This window comes from Trachurus trachurus (assembly GCF_905171665.1).
Source record: "Trachurus trachurus genome assembly, chromosome: 19".
Taxonomy (NCBI): domain Eukaryota; kingdom Metazoa; phylum Chordata; class Actinopteri; order Carangiformes; family Carangidae; genus Trachurus; species Trachurus trachurus.
In genome coordinates this window covers 15,902,557-15,921,263 of record NC_139913.1, presented here as the reverse complement: position 1 = coordinate 15,921,263, position 18,707 = coordinate 15,902,557, and the positions used below count along the sequence as shown (strand labels likewise).

General features: G+C 41.7%; 2 protein-coding genes across 2 annotated transcripts; one reads left to right on the top strand and one right to left on the bottom strand.

The window, feature by feature from the left end:
• Positions 1–6,101: 6,101 nt before the first annotated feature.
• LOC311002815 (NHL repeat-containing protein 3-like) lies at positions 6,102–10,995 on the bottom strand. The gene is made up of 3 exons (XM_083994340.1): positions 10,529–10,995; positions 9,516–9,718; positions 6,102–9,378 (listed from the first exon to the last, which is right to left on the bottom strand). Exons 1-3 carry the CDS (start codon positions 10,797–10,799, stop codon positions 8,779–8,781), a joined length of 1,074 nt encoding a protein of 357 aa, XP_083850466.1. The 5' UTR covers positions 10,800–10,995; the 3' UTR covers positions 6,102–8,778.
• Positions 10,996–10,998: 3 nt separating this feature from the next.
• On the top strand, positions 10,999–16,972 carry nrbf2b (nuclear receptor binding factor 2b). The gene is made up of 4 exons (XM_083994341.1): positions 10,999–11,494; positions 13,734–13,818; positions 14,169–14,209; positions 15,622–16,972. The coding sequence occupies exons 1-4, from the start codon at positions 11,402–11,404 to the stop codon at positions 16,309–16,311; spliced, it is 909 nt and encodes a 302-aa protein (XP_083850467.1). The 5' UTR covers positions 10,999–11,401; the 3' UTR covers positions 16,312–16,972.
• Positions 16,973–18,707: the final 1,735 nt, after the last annotated feature.

The following is an 18,707-nucleotide window of genomic DNA, read 5'->3' as shown; positions in this document are numbered from 1 at the left end:
TCTGGCTTGGAGCTGCTGTCTGCTGGTACTCCACATCTCTCAACAGAAAGAGGCTGTCACACTGCATCACGCAGCATCACACTGCATCGCATCGTCCATCTCACGCCGTCTTTGTCTCTTTGACAGGACATGACAGGAATGACGACACGGCAGCAATAACGTCCATGTCTGTAGTTTTCTGATGCAGCAGGAAGCCAGTCAGGAGAATCACACAGTATCATGTCTGTAGTAATAAAGAGCAAGAAAAAACAACAGGAAAAATGTTCATTTATTTAATCTCTTATATATTTTCTAATGGTATAAAAATTCTTAAAATCACATTACAGGATAAAGCTAATTATGATAGCCAAATCAGTAATGAATGTATTGTATTCATATACAGTGTGTATCTACAGCCAAATATGAATTATTCCTCTGTGCCACAGAGTACATTGAAAATAAATACTCAGTGGAAACAAATGATAACAGAAAATGATAACAATCACACACATTTGTGATCAGATGAAAGACTGACCTCTTTGATCAGAACCATATTCAGCTATAGGATTTTAGAAATACTGGCATTACAAGAAGTCTCCAAATCCTGAGCCATCCCCTTTTTTTTGTGTAATTTTCCATCATTCAGATTGTTGACAGTGAACCATTTGATAATGTTTACTGCAGCTTTATTTAGATGAAGTCATTATTATAATTAGTTCTACTGTAGTTACTTTGTTCTGTTCAGTAACCTCCCGATAGACAATGATTATAAAGGAAGGGTCTGCAAATGCAGCACTGTGGTTATTAATGTTGGTGGAGGTTTTTTAAGCTGCTGCTAAGAGCCAGTAAACATCCTGCTGGAGAAATACTGATTTCCATGTGTCAAACATTTGTAATATTACAGAGGATGGGAGGCCTGTGTCCTCAGTAGCCCCCACAGAAACATATAGGCTTAGTCATATAAATACAGAATAGCATCAACCTTATCTTTTAAACACTGGCACACGTGTCATCTGAAACCAGCTTCAGGCTGAGAATTACAGCATCTCTTATACTCTTTCCTCCCTAAAAAGAAAATCATGGTGAATCCTTAATGTGATGCATTTAACAAATGAATGCATCTAACAAGGAAGTGGCCTTTGTGGGGACTGGAATCCCTCCTGGGTGTATGGGTAAGGTGTGTGGGAGTGTTGTGTGGGCTTTGCCCATGCAGAGGGACTCTAAAGGCCAGCCTACACACTCAGGATCCCGCCTCTATCCAGGCTCTGACATCCAGCTGCAGTCTGTCAGCAAAACAGCCAGCAAGGCAGAAACCATAGAGGAAGAGGACAACAAGAAGACTGCAGGAGAACAAAGGCTGTGTGAGAGTGAGAGAGTGAAGAAAGAAAGAAGAGTGTGTGGAAGAGAAAGTGTGAGGTGGACGGGGATGCAGAAAGTGTGTGTCGGTGTGACCATCCTGGTGTGTAGAATAGGCCCACTCCTACACGCACATTCCTCTGTATTATATGCAAGTCAACGGGAATAACAGTATCGTGCACATCCTTGACAGCTGCAGACTGAGCGGGGAAATACCTGCAGCAGGAAGACGTGTAGGAGGTGATGCCTTTTTCCTTAGTCTGAAGGCAGCGGGAAACCTCCAAAACCAGCAAGTCATGGCTTTATTTGTTAAGTCTGCAACACCAAGGTGACAGAGAGGGGTTCCTAAAGTAGTATTACTAGTAGTACTACTGTGTGCAGATGTAGCTCAATCAAAGAGTAAAATCATGCATCACTTTTTATTAATCCATGAATATTTTAGAACAACAAAAACCTACAACTTCTATTTGACTACTAACTTCAGAGGAAACAGTATTACTTGAATAGCAACACCTTTTATTTTTCAGATCACTTAAAGCAGAAGTAAGCGGATATTGTGTTAATATAAGTCTTAAATAGTTATATCTTCTGATGGCAATCACTTACATAGAGTGTTTGGTCCGAAACACGGGTCTGTCAGTCACTCTGCTCTGCTGTAAGCCGAGGAGAAAACTTCTTGTATACTTCCTTGTATCCTACAACCTTTATCCAATGAGGAGAGAGAACGGCATGAAGGGCTGTGTGTGCAGCCAAGGGATGCGCGTGAATGTGGTGACGTAGGGACGAGGACCAATAGATCCATGACGAGGGCTGCTAACTCCATCGGCTGACAAAAAGTTAACCAAAACGACCGGATCGCTTACTTCTGCTTTAATAGAATATATACTATTCATTCTTATACTAGATTGAACTATCATAGATAAAACAGTACAATTAGTTGCAGCCCTAACTAACCATGAATTCCTTGTGTTACAGTAATGCATCAATGTTAATGACCCTCAAATAATAAAACACAGATTGAAAGAGGACTTCCACGTTTATTGGGCCATGAAAAATAAAATCAGTGATGTTGTGCTTTTACTAACACAGTGGTTTAAATACAAGACTTTTTTTTTCTATCAATAGCTGTAATTTTTTTTTTAACTCTGTTTGATATTTTTCCAACTCAAGCTGAATTGTACTCCTCCCTGATCTCTGTACCTTGATGGACCTTTCAATAAGGCTTGATAAGAAAGGAAAAACGCAAAATATAAAGATAAATAAAGTACACAAAATATCATTAAAAAGCGTAAAGAAAGGCACCAAAAATTGTTGAATGTTGTCGTTGTGTGTTATGCCTGTTCTCCAAAATCATCCCAATACAAACAATGTTAAGGAACATCTCAGAATACTTTTAGAGGTGTTAACCAGAGGATTGTGACTGAAGACCCTTCTATTAATAAAACTGTGCATTGATAAAACTGATATAAACTGGTTCATTTGACCTTTAATCTGTATTTCACATCATAGCCTCTACCCCACAACATAACATGACTGTCTGAGTCATATGCCTCCTGTCTGCACTAGGGATGTCCCGATCACATTTTTTTGCCCCCGAGTCCGAGTCCGAGTCATTTGATTTTGAGTATCTGCCGATACCGAGTCCCGATCCGATACTTTGGCAATGCAGTAAAGTTTTTAATGTAGATCAACTGTATCATCCCACTATTTTTCTGTTCTTTGTGCTCTACTAGGGATGTAACAATATCACAATCTCACAATAATACGCCCCCCCTTGCGGCCCGTCTTCGCTTTAGACAGATAGGAAAACCCTGACATGTAGATATGTAATATATCCGATTCCTGATCGGGATGTAACGTCCGATTCCGATCGAGTCTGAAACCACGTGATCGACCCCGATTTCCGATCACGTGATCGGATCGGGACATCCCTAGTCTGCACCTGCAGTCCTTCTCCTCTGACCTCTTTCATCAACATGACAGAGCGGCTGCACACTGCGTATTTGTCTTTGGCTCCACCATGAGTAAAAACATGTTGTTGTTTTTTCAAGTTTCAAATTTTTGGGGCATCTAAAATATATATATATATATATTAATTTATTGATAGCACAATGAAGTGACTGTTGGATATGGAAATCAGCAGAAACACTCAAAGCTCAAACAATCAAAGTCCTGAGTTCTTTTTTTTATATATACATTCTAATATTTGATATGAACATGACACTGCTGGTGTGTTTTATACCTGCTGCCATGTGATTGGCTGAATGAGCAGGTGGAGATGTATCCACTAAAGTGCTCAGTGAGTGTTTGAGTACAGTGTCAGGTGCAGAAAGGTCCTCACAGCCAGTGTCTGTCTCGTGACGCCCCCTGGTGGTCAGACTGCACTGAACAATGATCAGCACAGCACAGGAGCATGTTCATTAGTAAGAATTCTAAAATGAAACAAGAATTTCATTTTTATTAAATGAATGCAAATCAACAATGATTAAACACTTGGATAAACACAAATCAAATGGTGAATAAAGATGATATCAGTTGATCAGTAGTGACTGATCAGCTTCCTGTTGTTGATGAATGTTCAGAATCTAAAAGGTCACATTGTCAGCAACTAAAAACAGCCATGTGTGTACTTTGCTGATACAAAAACATGTTTATTTGTATTTTCAATTGCTCAATAAAAAATAAATAAATAACATGTTTATTTACTGTGTGGCATGGTAATGTCATACCCCGTCAGTCAGTGCACTGAACCATATTATGCACATGCTAACGTCTTTTATGTGACTTTAGTTTAACTCTACATCTGAACCTTCCTCTCACACACTGGGTTCAGAATCTTGCATTCAAGTAAATGTGCAGCAGCCTATTACCAGCTTCATTAACCTCAAGTGGAACTGCTGACTGAAGAAGTCAGAAATAAATATGAGCTGAGGGGTAAAGTGTGTTTGGTGACCATTAATAACCACAGTGTTTCAGACACAACATCACTATGACCACTGTCTCATTTCTATGTAGACAATAACACAAGGAAATGTTGATATTTTCAGTGATTTAAAGGCTCACATACATCAGAATAAGTGTATTAATTGTATGGCAATTCTAGTTCTTACATTGTCCTGCTGTGAAAGATTTTACAAACTTGAACTGTTATTCTGTAATCTATAATGATATTATTAGCAATTTTCACTAAAGGTTTTTTCATTTTTATAACGTGTGGGATGTTCTTTTATTACTTGCTGCTGACAATATGTAAAATAATAATAATAATAATACCGATAATCACATAGCAGTTATTTTTTACAACAGATGTGTGAGTCATTATCATAGTGGGAGTGGTCATTTTCACTTTTACTGAAAATATATATAGAACAGAATATGATATGATTTTTGGCTGGGGTCTATACTGAGTGAACATGTTCCCTTATGTCTGGAGAATATGATGTGCAGGTCGATGTGTCTCTGTAGCACTACAGCGCTGCATTTATGCTATAATACTTATACACTCAGAGTCAGTGCAGTCTGGGCTGCCACATGTCTCCATGCTCTCTTCACTGCTCTTGTTCCTGTGCTGAGAGACCACCACAGCCCTGCAACAATGACACCACTGTTATTAAGTTTTCTGTTGTGTGATATTCACCCACCGCTCCACCAGCTCCTTCATCTCACTCAGAGCCCTCTGCCTCTCTGCCAGCTGCTGGCTACAGATCTCTCTCTCCCTCTCTCTCTCCCTCTCTCTCTGTCTCTCTCTCTCTGTCTCTCACTGCTCTTTCCCTTTGTCTCATGCCAGTTCTAGCTTTTATTCAATGAGCCATGACTCAATTCACATTTGTCTGTTGTTTGCATTGACGCCTACAGAGTTCCTGTCAGACAGAGCTGAGGGCTGAGCGGCGCAGGGCAGCTGGAAACACCAACTCTATGTGGGCTGGCCTCATGTTCTGGAAATCAACCTCAAAATGTACACAGATGGTAGGTGTGAAAACTTCAATATTCATGGATACCCCTGAATTAAGAAGATAAATAACACATATATAAACATTCATTAGATTTAAAAGGTAAAATATGAATTTAACCCCAAAGAACAAACTGATGAGCCCTATATTTAAAAAGAAAAGAAAAGAAAAGAAATTTTACATTTTACATACCAACTAATATCTGTCAAATCAAAATTATGGATATCTAATTCACTGGTTCCATGTTCCAGTTATCAGCTGTCTTTAAATTTGAAAGATACTGTGGAAAGCAAGACTGATCAAACTTCGTGAGCAAAACACATTTATAACACCTGCTTTGTTTTTTTTTTACCAAATAAGTAAATAGAGTCATAGAGTTCAGTTATTCTAGGACCAAACTTGACCTAAACCCGTGTGGATCCAGTTCATCTGTCAAACTTACTGACATCTGTCAAGCGACAAATAAAAGTGTGTAAATAAATCATATATATGATCAAATATTAATAGATGGTGGATAATAATAACATTCTACAGAGAACTTTAGATGTGCTTGTGCTAACACTGAGCTCCATCTAGTGGTCAACTACAGCCCTCACCTCTGTAACCTTTTTTAACTGATGTCTTCAAGTGAATGTGAAACAGTGGAATAGAGATCCACTGGCCATGTCTCTAGGAGCCTTCTTCTATATTCTGGAAAACATTGCACAGCCACTATTGTATGACAAAGAGCTCCTATCTCCTATAAAGAGATCCTATCATCCACACAGAACACTCCACTCCATGACTGACACCTCAGACAAACACATGATTGAAGCTGTTGGAGTGTCCTTTTTCACCCGTGAAATGTTTTACACTTCAATGGGAACATGAACTTTGTTGAGATCTACTTCATTAGAAACCATCCATTTATGAAGCAGGGTCAGTGGGTTGCTCATAGCAAAGTTGGTTTAGAACCATCGAGTGAGACACATACACTACTCACAAAAAGTTAGGGATGTTTGGCTTTTGGATTAAATTTCAGAATGCCCTTAAAATGCACTATAACCTTTACAGGTGAACTTAATTTAACCTTCTCTAAACTTTTGAATGCACATGTCCAATTGTTCAATGTTTCAGTACTTATTGAATAAGATGCTGTTCTCTAACAAGGTGATTAACCATAAAAATCACAAGCACCGTCTGATTCAATTGTCATTGAACCACTAAATGTTCTGGTTCAATGACAATTTGTATACAGTCCTCTTTTCTCTCCCTCTCCTCTCCACAATGTTCACATTTTGACATGAGACCAAGACGACACTTTGATCAAATTGATCAAGTTATTGAGATTGTTGTTGTGCTATAGCCACCACTGTTGTTAGCTTTTGTTTGAGATAAAGAAATTACCATTGCATCTTTCTACATAAAAGGCCTGTTTTCATGATAGAATATCACTGTAGCATGAACTTTTTTATAGGGATATTCTCATCAAATATCCCTAACTTTTTGTGAGTAGTAGTATCACGTATATCACCTCCTACCTCACTGACCCCTCGCCTGAATTACGTACAATCACACAGAAACCACCTTAAATACAAGAAGCAAGAACAGTCATCTGATACAACATCTTCATGTTGCAACATCCTTTAAGAAGAATACATCACTGCAACATGAAGAGCTCTCAGGTTCAATGACATTCAGACACAACGCTAAATAAACTCTGACTGTGTGCAAATCAATTCAGTTCCAGCCTGTAGCACATATATACACAACATGTAATCATAGAACAGTCTTTACAATGAGAGCCAGGCTCATAGGTTCCCTGTGGAGCTCCACACCTCCCGTATTAATATAGATCTGATATTTGTATGAGCACATGCACTGTATGCAGACACAAGGATCCACATGTGCATGAAATATCCCTGCAAGAAGACCACAACCAGACAGTAACATAGACGTAAACAATACAAGAATCAAAATAGCTTAAAATTTCATGAGGAGAGGAATCTACTTGCTACGCCACAGAAATGTGCACATACTGAATTCTGGTGAGTAAAACTGAATGAGGAGTGTTCCTTTACAAGAGAACTACACAGGACATGTTTAAAGGCTGAGCCAGAAAAAGCACAGAAGGGTTTAAAGTGTCTGCAGTGAAGAAAGGAAACAGCTCTCGTTCTTTCAAGCAGCACAAAGTCAAGAAAAAAACACATCAGTGGCACACAGCTTCACAAGAAGAGGATGAAAAGCTCAGCACCAACATGTCCATTTAAAACAGTAATTCAGGAATTAAGAAGAACAAACAACATACGTTCTGACCTGCATATAATCGTGTTGAAACTAGTGGTTAAAAATAGCTGATGTCCACGTTTTCATGTTATTAACAGTGTGTGCTGGTTCAGACTCTGGTTTGCTCATTTACTTTAATGATGTTTTTGTTATTTTTTCCAAACACACCTCCACAGCATCAAATTTGTTCATTTTTCCAGGAGGTGCCATGTTTTTGTAACAACCATATGAGGCTGGGATTAGTTTTTACAACGCTGTGGAAAGATGAAGCTTTGGGTTAATGAATCAGAATGGAAAAAAAACATCCTCTCTCATGCTTCAAGTCACAGCTGACTAGACAACTAGCTTCCCCTAATAATAATGCTACCTTAGCTACAAGCAGACTGAGAGAAAACTGAGATGTGTCACTTGTTTTTGGATGTTTTGAAGACGTGTTGAGACATTGAAATAGCTTTTCTTTACTTTTAAAGATAGGACATGAAGTAAGCGAGAGGGAGAGAGACACAGAGAGAAAGAAGAAAAATAAAGGGAAAGGAGGATTTAACAAGAAAATGAAGTTAGATAGATTTTTGAACATATTGTTTTTTATGATTTTAAGTTACCGTAGATAGATTTTTTATTACCTATGGTATCTCACTTATTATTCACACTCTATGTGTGTGCACCACCCTCGTACCACAAAAAACATCAGTGAGGGGCAGATGGGGACAGATCCAAGTGAACCACTGCACCGGGAGTTGGCTGCTGACCACACCCACTCTGGGTCACAGCAATCGAGTGGCAACTTGTCATTGGCTAAACACCAAGACAGAAGACCTAGGTGTATCTGAATTATCTGTTGGACTCCCTGATGAAGGCTTGATGCCGAAACGCGTCGTAGTCATGTCATTGTGACAATGCCAGATTAATTAAAGGCATTTTTATTAACTCACGAGAGTGACTTGGGAGTTTTTCTTTGTTTTTCCGTTGGACCACTGCACCGTCAAAACATCCATAAAGCTGTGAAACACCTTGGGGCCCAAACAAAACTTAAATTAGAAAAGTGCATCACATCACATGTTGGTCTTAAATATCTTATCAGTAGAGTACCTGGATTGAATTATTGTAAATGACATGATAATACATGTGAACATTTTCAGTATGTTCATAATGAGTTGGTGAAGCTTTTATGATTGGATAATTGATTAACCATGCCAGTTGAGTTGTTCAGTTAGAGCCCAGTGTGGCTCTACAGGAAACCACCACGCAGACTGAAGGGGGTGAATTTCTGAGCCTGCTGGGCTCCGATCTCAGCCACATACAGAGCTCCGGTCTTCATGTCCAGGTCCACCAGGTGGGGCTTCACCTCATCGGCCAACTGGATCACACTCACCACTCTGCACTGGCCGATCAAACCCACCGGTGGCGCATCCAGTACCGAAATCTGATTGGTGTTGAGCTGGACGACGACGAAGTACTTCTTGTCCGGGGTCAGGCGGACCGAGTAGGGGGCGTCCTCGGTGAAGCAGCTGCCCCACGTGCCCAGCCAGTCCCCGGTGACGGAGTTAAAGACCTGAATCCTCTTGTTGCCCCTGTCGGCCACCCACACCCGCTGGGCGTTGTCCACGGTCACGCTGTGGGGGATGTAGAACTGGGCCAGGCCCTGACCTTTCTCTCCGTGGATCCACAACACCTCCTGCTCTTTAGACAGCTTGATGAGGCGGTTGTTCATTCCACCATCACCATCCACGATGTACATTTCCCCGGAGCTGTGGACGAAGATCTCAGCTGGTTGGTCAAACTGCAGCGGGCTCAGACCAGAACCCGCCTGCCCTGGTGTGCCAAGAATCTGACAAATACAAAAACACAGAAATGATTGGATTCTACAAATCACACAAAATAGTTCAAGTGTAAACCAAGCAGGTGGAAGCTGAGCCAACAGTTCCTCGCACCAATTGAGACTCCTACTGTGTGTAAAGCTGTTACCTGAAGGAGCTTCCCAGATGGCGAGTACTGTTTGATGCAGTGTCCGTATGGGCCATTCCCCACGTCTGTGATCCACACCGTTGGGTTTGATGAGGCCGCATCTGCTAAAAATATCCCGTGAGGCATCTCCAGTGTGGTTGTGTTCCACGGCATGAGGGAATCTCCATCTGTGGTGAACACCAGCACCTTGGGCACGTTGTCACCTGAGAGCAAAGCAAATACTGAGTGAAGCATTGAGCACATTTTGTACGGAGCAAGACACACAAAAGCGAAAGCGTCCGGGAAACCAGGAAATGCTGGTCGAGTCGACCACTAAATAATAATATCAAAATGACTATAAAGACAAAATGATATATTTATCATCTCTTTAATGTTTTACTGGTGCAGCCAAAACATTTTCCACATTGACACAGTGTATTCTCTCACCCACAGATGTTTCACTGTAGAGCCCTGGAACATTTAGCAGCTTAACTTTGTAAAAATAAATAACACATTTAATCAAAAATCAAATAGTTGCTGTGATTATTGTTTCTATATTTCTTTCAGCTCTATAGCAACTCGATCCACTTCTGCCTGTGACCAATAGCCTAAGGTTCCTATGATTTCTCTAATTTCTAATATTGAACCAAAATAAGAAAAAAAAACTGCCTTTTGCCACCTGTCTCTGCTTGTTCACCTGCATCTATTTCCTAAAGTCTTGGTACCCCACTACCATTTTAACATTGTCTAATAATTCATTACACCACCTCTCTACTTTTTTAAAAATCTCAAACTAATAGGCTATAATACAACTCTCAGATAAGGCTCCATTTATCAGGCTTTTGTGTTTCTTCTGTACACAGTCAGCACATCCACTGAATACAATCCCATTAACAAATGTTTAAAGGATATGGTAGGCCTATTGTCTGTTAAAGTAAAAGCTGTTATAACTTGCAAAAGCATTTTACCTGCAAAGGGAACAGCTAAACCAATGTTTGCTCTATGAAAGCCAGTGCATGTGAGTATTTATTTACCTCTCTGTGCAACATACACCACACCAGCATACTGGTCGACAGCCACGCCAAACACCTCTCCGGTGAAGATCTCGGGGTACCTGGGCCAGTTCAGGTCCAGCTTGTACAGGGGTCGACCCTGCAGCTGGTAGTCCTGACTGATGCTGGGGCCGCCCAGCTGCTGCTGCTGCTGCTGGGTGCCGATGGCTCCGTACAGCACCATCATGAGCAGGACTAATGAGATCATGCTGGAGGCTATCAGACACCTATGGCCTCTCTTTTTCACCAGCATCAGTGTTTTCGCTGCTGCGTTGTTTAATGTCCGGGGCTCCGAGACGTTAGCTAAACCTGTGTAGAGAGGTCATTAAACGCCACTTGCTCCAGGACAAACAAACCGCTAATATTATAATATAATATAAGATTGTTATGCGTTTAAAATAATATAATTTGAAACCTATTAACTACATAAATTGAATTCACTTCCTCTTCAGAAAACAAACCAGTGTAGACAGTGAGAGAGCATTAAACGCAGCATTTCCGGTCAAAGCGGCACAATAAAAACATCATTGCTAGTGTTATACTGGTTATGACAGTTCAGACTCAGCGTGTTGATAAAGCCACATTAATGTTAAAATATATAAATGTGTAAGAGTAAATATGGAGCATGTTTTAACGGTAGTTTTTCTAAATGTTCAACTCTACTATTCGTTAGACTTTTAATTTGATAACAAATATTTTCTATTTCCGGTGGCTTGACGCAGCAAAACATCTGACCGAACGGCTTTTTACGTCACGACGTGTTGACGCAGCGTTGTGCTGTGTGGAGGCGACTGTGCTTCCCCTGACAGTAATTTTCTTACAACTATTTTCTGGGTCTTTTGAACCGAGGTGCGAATGACAGTCCGCGGAGGACAAAGGCACCTTTCATGTAGTGTAAACCTTCGAAGAATCGACTCCATGGAGGTCGTGGACAGCCCGCTCAACCTCGTAAGTGTCGCTCCCGATGTTGCAATAACAGGCTAACGTTACTGTAGCTAGTAGGGGATTGTATAGGTAAGCTACAGTAAGTTAGCGGCTAGCCGCTCCGCCGCTGCTCTCTGTTTGTGTTGCTCTCTGTTAGCCTGGACGTGCTACACATGGTACATTTTGGGCTTTGTCCGCGACACAGCGAGCTTAAAGGGATAGTTCAACATTTTGGGAAATTCGCCTTTTGCCATAATCCCTATAGTCTTCGGAGTAGATCCCATTACCTTTAAAAAAATATGTGCATGTTGTTTTGAGATCCGCGGACCAGAGACGCGAGCTGCTCAGTGAACACAATGGAGGTGAACGGTACAAGGTCCCCTGTCCCTCAAAACTCCTCAAATACACAATCCAACCACTCCAAAACGCCTTATCTTCCACTAACCAACTCACTCAGTATTCCTCCGCACAGGCAGGCTCTGTGACGCTACAGAAAAAGTAACTAGAAACTATAACTGATTACTTAATGTGCCCAACACTGCTAATTAACTTGTTGACAAGGCCTTGTGATGATGTTCCTCTTTTAGCAGGTTATTTAAAATGTCACGGCCACACTGCTCAAACCCTCTACACAGGAGAACAAAGAACAACAAAACACAATGCAACATGGATATTGTTTAATATGTTGCTGTTGTCAATGAAGAGCAACAATAGTGGCACTCCCTCCAGAACAAGCTATCTGATCTGGCCTATGGAGACTTTGTGTTCAGCAGTATAATCAAAGAAGACATGTTGAAGTATCAGAAACAACAAGGGGTCGACTGTGATGTTTCCAGGGCTGATTCTGATCATTAGTAACCAAGGAGAGGGATAGGTAAATAGAAACATCTGAACAATGTCATGCATTTGTACAGCTCCAGCCAGGTGTCCCTATAATATGTTTATTAAAGTAGTATGAACAGGCTGATGGGAATTTATTGGGTGCTTCCAGTGCTGTTTCCACCTGGGAACCCACTGTGAAATACCAATGTATTGTGCTGTGGTAAGTGTGTCTTGTGTCAAGTTGTTGGAGTTTCTGTAACTGGAGGCGTTTCTTTTTTTTTTCCTGTTCTGTCTCAACCCAGTTGACGTTGCTGTTCATTAAAGCAGCCAACTACCAGCTGTACATTTAAAGTGTCTGATGTTGTTGTTGTTGTTGTGCCCAAGCTCTCATACCTAATGCTATTTTAGATCTGCTAATTACTTAAGCTTTGCAGTTAGTGATGGCTGTCCACTCTTCCTCTCCAGCCATCTGCAGGGGCTGCAGCCCTGGCTGGTGGAGGGCAGCTGCACAACATCTCAGTCAATTACCGGTACATTAATAAAAGTAGCATTTAGTTAAATTGACTACTGTTTGTACGGCTGACTAGTTAGAGTAGCAAAGCTTAATTGTTTTCACACACATCCATTTCATACACACACCATCTCCTGTTATACATTATGCAGTACCTTCAGTAAAAGTAACTGTTGTTCAACATTTAGTAGCTCCATCTCTGACATGATTTGCTCAGTTGTGGTTGGTTTTAGTCAGATCCACCTCACCCAGACACCACGCTGTCCTCTGCAGCCTCTCTGCCCTGCTGCTCTCTGCTCCGTGTGGAGGAGCTGAGTCAGATACAGACGAGGAGAGAGTGCACCATAAACACCAAAATCTTATTTTCTGATCTGCTAATCTCACTCACAGGTCTCTTCGGGCACAGATAAAACGCTCCTCCCTTTTACAAACTGAGAAGTGCTTCAGAGCTCTTACTGGTGCAGTCAAAACATTTTCCACATTGACACGCTGTATTCTCACAGATGTCTCACTTTAGAGCCCTGGGACATTTAGCAGCGTAACTCTGTAAAATAACCAACACATTTAATCAAATGTCAAATAGTTGCTGATTATTTTTCTATATTTCTTTCAACTCTATAGCAAATTTACCTTTACCTTTTTACCTGGTCTTTGACCAGAAGTACAGTATTCCTATGATTTTTCTTACATCTAATATTAAACAAAAAAAAACCTCCCTCTGCTTGTTTACCTGCCTCTTCTCCACTCACTCCCTCTGAGCCCTGTTTCCTAAATTATTGGTACCCCACTCCAATTTTAAAATTTGTCTAATTCATTGCAACCCCTCTCTATTTTTAAACTCTCAAACTAATATGGATCAAATCTTTTTTCTTCTCTCTTCTCCTCCATTGCCTTTGTCCCCTCCACGTGTCTCCCCCTCTCTCTCTCCAGGCTCATCAGCAGAGCAGGAAGGCAGACCGTTTGGTTTCGTCTGGAAAGTATGAAGAGGCTATCTCCTGCCATGGAAAAGCAGCAGGTATGTTTTATTACACTGACACTGTCTGTCACTCTTCCCTTACCTTTGGCATAGGTACTCACAAACAAGTATATGTGATATGGACATGGTACACAGTGTTTGATGGAGTGTTTAAATGCCTGTGTGCATAATAATGCTGCAAACCTGGGGCTAAACACCTTCAGGACAGTAGAGTTGACAAGAGAGTGTGCAGTGAAGTTAAAGACCCTATACAGCAAACAGTGGTTTAGTGTCAGTGTAATCTGTGTGTGTAGTGTGTGGTAGAGCCTGTATTAATGAGCTGCTGGTTAATAATCAGTCGGCACGTAGCTTCCTGAAGTTGCTCAGTTCTGTTTCTGTTTCTCCTCCAGATCTTTTGACTGATGCAATGAAGACAACAGAGTGTGAGCAGGTGAGTCACTCATGGGCCTTGTTTATTGGAACATCAGTTTTCATAACAGATTCAGTCCAGGTGTATGTATAGAAATGTAAAGTAGGATCCTGGTTAATGTATATAGGTAGAATAATCACCAGGGATACAGTAAACCTTTGCTTTCACTGAGCAGCCGTAATAAAAATGGGAGCACTAAGTAGCAGGTAAAGGAAGGACACCGTTGTCCTCCGACGGTGAGAGAGTGAGTCTCTTGTGTCAACTGTCCCTGGACACCGTGGCTTGTTTACTTAGGCCTGTACACACAGGGTTGTTAGCTGTTTTCAGTTAGCAAGCAGCAGAATCTCTTGAATTCAGTTAATTACATCATGTCCTTGATTTTCACATGTGTGACATACTGACTTTTTGAAATAATCAAAATACACCACAAGACTGGACTGTATTTATGATCAGGTTGAAAAGTAGATTCTGTTTATTTCTGTTTTGTGTAACACTCTGTGACTTTTGAAATTTGATTTTACCATTAAATATAATCTCAAAGGGACATCATACGATATTGTGTATTTCCCATTTAATTCAGTCACTGCAGGGACCTCTCTGTTACCTTCTCTAAGTGGAGTAATCCCAGATATTGTGGATCAGACACATACATCTTAAAGGGATAGTTCAACATTTTGGAAAATTCGCCCATTGCCATAATCCCTATAGTTTTAGCAGTAGATTCGTTACCTTTAATTGTCGGTGCAAGCTATTTTTAGAACGGTGGAGCAGAGCTGCGAGCTGCTCAGAGCTACGCTACGGAGGCTAATGGAATTTCTTGGTTTCTCTCATCAAACTCATCAAATACACAATCCAACAATTCCAAAACGCTCTCGTGGACAAGTTGTGACCTGCACATTCACCACGCTATGAGATAATAACGGAACGTTACGAGACAGAGTTGTTTTCGAGGTAAATTCATGCAAAACCGCTGATGTGCGTTCCCGTCGGGGGCAGTTTTCGGCAAGCAGTCTCTGCATTAACCTCTAAAACAACTCGGTCTAGTAACTTTATAACCTCATAGCGTGGTGAATGTGCAGGTGACAACTTGTCCATGAGAGCGTTTTGGAGTTGTTGGATTGTGTATTTGATGAGGGAAACCAAGAAATCCCATTAGCCTCCGTAGCGTAGCTCTGAGCAGCTCGCAGCTCTGCTCCGCCGTTCTAAAAATAGCTTGCACCGACAATTAAAGGTAACGAATCTACTGCTAAAACTATAGGGATTATGGCAATGGGCGAATTTGCCAAAATGTTGAACTATCCCTTTAAAGAGATCAGGCTCAGGGCCAATGTATTTATTCAGGCTTCATACTGACAGCTGTGTAATTTCAGTTCTGTATGGGTTCTCTATGTCAGTGTTGGAGTCAGTGTTGATGTGTGACGGTGTGTCTGTAGGCTCGTCTGTCCATGGAGCTGCAGAGGGACAGTCATATCAAACAGCAGCGACTCATCCAAGAGCGCTGGAAGAGAGAGGCTCGCCGCGAGGCCACCAAGGCCAGACCCGGCTCGGGGCAGCCCTCCGGCGGCCCGGCCCCGCTCGCCCAGACCCAGGCCACGGGGCAGCTCCAGTCCCACGGCGCCCCGGGCCTCTCGGCCGCCGAGTGCGGAGGCTCGGAGAGAGAGTACGACACCTTGCTCTTCCAGCTTCAGACTCGGCAGACCGGAGGCTGCCAGCCTTTGACTACACCGTGCCCCGGATCTAAGACCACCAAAGATGACAAAACCCGCCTGGAAGAACAACAGACCACCATCGAGGACCTGCGGCGCCTGGTCGACCACCTGATGAACGAAAACCAGCGTCTGGCGGCCGAGAACGAGCGACTGCGGTCGGAAAACAGCCGGCTGCGCTCCGAGGCGGCCGAGGCGGTAGACTTGGTGGAGAATTCGGAGCTCTGGGTGCTACCGCAAGCGGGCGGGCAGGAGAGGAAAAGCACAGGGAAGGGGAAGGAGATCGCAATCCCCCAGCTGCCCCCGCTGGAGATGCCAGCTCAGGAAGACCTGTGTCTGGATGACCTGCCTCCTCTGGAGCTGCCGGAGGACATCCAGAACGAACTACAGGAGCTACTGGATAGAGATAAACTGTAATAAGACAGACGTCTCTCATACACACACAAACACACACATACACACACACAGTCACAAGGGTTTAGCCAGTGTGGCCTCTACATGGTCTGTGTGTCTGCTCCTTGTCCTGCTCTGACAGGTGCTACAGAACTGAACAGTGATGGAGCTGTCAGTCACACGCAGGCAGACCAGAGGTCCAATCAGGCTCATTAAGAGATAACATCTGCACCACTAACACCATCTAGGTCAGAGAGAGAGGTCGAGTCCACCCACAGTCACAGATGATGTCATCACGAGGTTGTGTGTCAGTGTGACATACAGTGAGCTCAGCGTGACCCTTCAGGAACCTAACCGAGGCTGCCAGGAACGTGCGTTTTAAACGAACGATCGTGTGTAGTTTGACGAAATAATTCTCACAGATCTTCCTCGCCATTATCACATCTACGTCCAATGTTTGTGTCATCTGACGAGCTGAGCTCAGAGCATGACAAGCGGGCAGAGACCATAACATCCAGGTAATGATGTAGAGTCTGTTTGAGGACTTTTATTTTGAAATGTGTGTGTGGATTTATCATATATTGTGCAGAACGTCTGGAGAAAAAAAAAGCCATAAAATAGGTGTTCTGAAGCTAAATGATGGTGATTTTATCCAGAAGTTAGAATATTTGTACGTGTGTGTGTGTGTGTGTGTGTGTGTGTGTGTGTGTGTGTGATGTGAATGATAAAAACAGTAGATGTGTGGATGTACAGGCGTCAGTTTAGCCAGCCAGTGATTATTGGAAAATGATTCATAGTTAACTATTTAATTAAGGAAATATTAAATAAGCAATACCATTAATTTATCTTTAAATTAGACTGGTGCTTTTGTTAATATGTTTTATTTCAAATATTAGCTCTGAATCACTTTTTTTTTTTTTTTTTACTTCTGCAAAAGAATCTGTAAATTCAGTTTTCTATTGTTTTCCGTTGCTCTGTGTGTGTGTGTATAAGAAGGAAGGTTGAACAAACATCAGTGAAGTGAACCTGAAATCAAATAGAATGGAATTTCTCATCTCTGACTGTCTGATATGTTTACTGTCCAGTCTTTGAGTTGATGTTCTTCCGGGAATCTGGAAAATTAAGCAGCGATGCTCCAATCACATTCTATTTACCACCAATACCGATCATCTATGAGTGTGGTTGGCCAGATACTGACCATCTTTGGCATAAATTGTAGAGGGCACAGACAGATTATTTTTAAGATTATCAGTGACTAGACATTAATCCCGATCTTTCAATTGTGACCTATTGAAAAATTGAAAATTACCCAATAATAATCTGCCAATCAATTCATCATCCCTATAAATAACCACGTGCTGTTACTCTTGCTTCACGTGTTATAATCTGGTTTCAGAACCAGCAGCCGTACATCTGTGTCTGTGCTCTGGTGCTCTATCACAACATGTTCCCAGTGTCCTCAGTTGTCATGGAGAGTCCTGGGATGAAGCTGCATCATCATCATCATCACCATCACACTCACTGTATGTTACACTGACACACAGATGCCACTGTGGGAGCTCTCCTAAAGGACGAGTGTGTAAACGACCATGACCAGATGTTAGATTTGTGGATGAACTGCTCTTTTATGAGCATCATCATCATCAAAAGAGCCCCAACGCAACCAGTTATTGAGAGTGTTAACAATGCTGGTCTGACCCTACACACACACACACACATACACACACAGACACAGATCAGGATGATGTGCAGCGTGTTTCAGCCACAGAGCATATTGCTGTTGTTGGGGGAAAAAACTCCACTGCAGCCTTTTTTATTTTCTTAGAGCAGATTGAGATGACAGACTGATGACTTGTGTGTGCGTAGTGATTCTTACATCTCTGATGTGACCTGACTGACAATAAGAGGATTTAAACACTCTCTGATTTACATGCAGATGGACGCTTCTGCACAACAACAGCAATATTAAAACATTTCTCCACATGCACTCTGATGGAAGGAAATTAAATACACACACAAACACACACAGTCACTGTTTGTTCACACTGCGAGCAGCCTGGTTCATGAGTTGATATAGATATTTAAATATCTATATCAACAGTCATAAAGGTTTGGAGCAGGATGTTTGCAGTTTAGATCAGATGTCTGATGATGATGTTCTCCAATATTCAGTATATTGTTCACCTATTGTGGATCACTGTAAATCATCTACAGTCTCCAAATCTTAGACATGAGGGTGTTTTTTTTTTTTTTCATTTCAGACACTCCTGTAGAGATTCACAACTGTCTCACAGAGCAGAAAGAATAATTTCATTAAAGGGAAAGTTCAACATTTTGGCAAATTCGCCTATTGCCATAATCCATATAGTCATAGGGGTAGGTTCATTACCTTTGATTATCGGTGCATGTTGTTTTGAGAT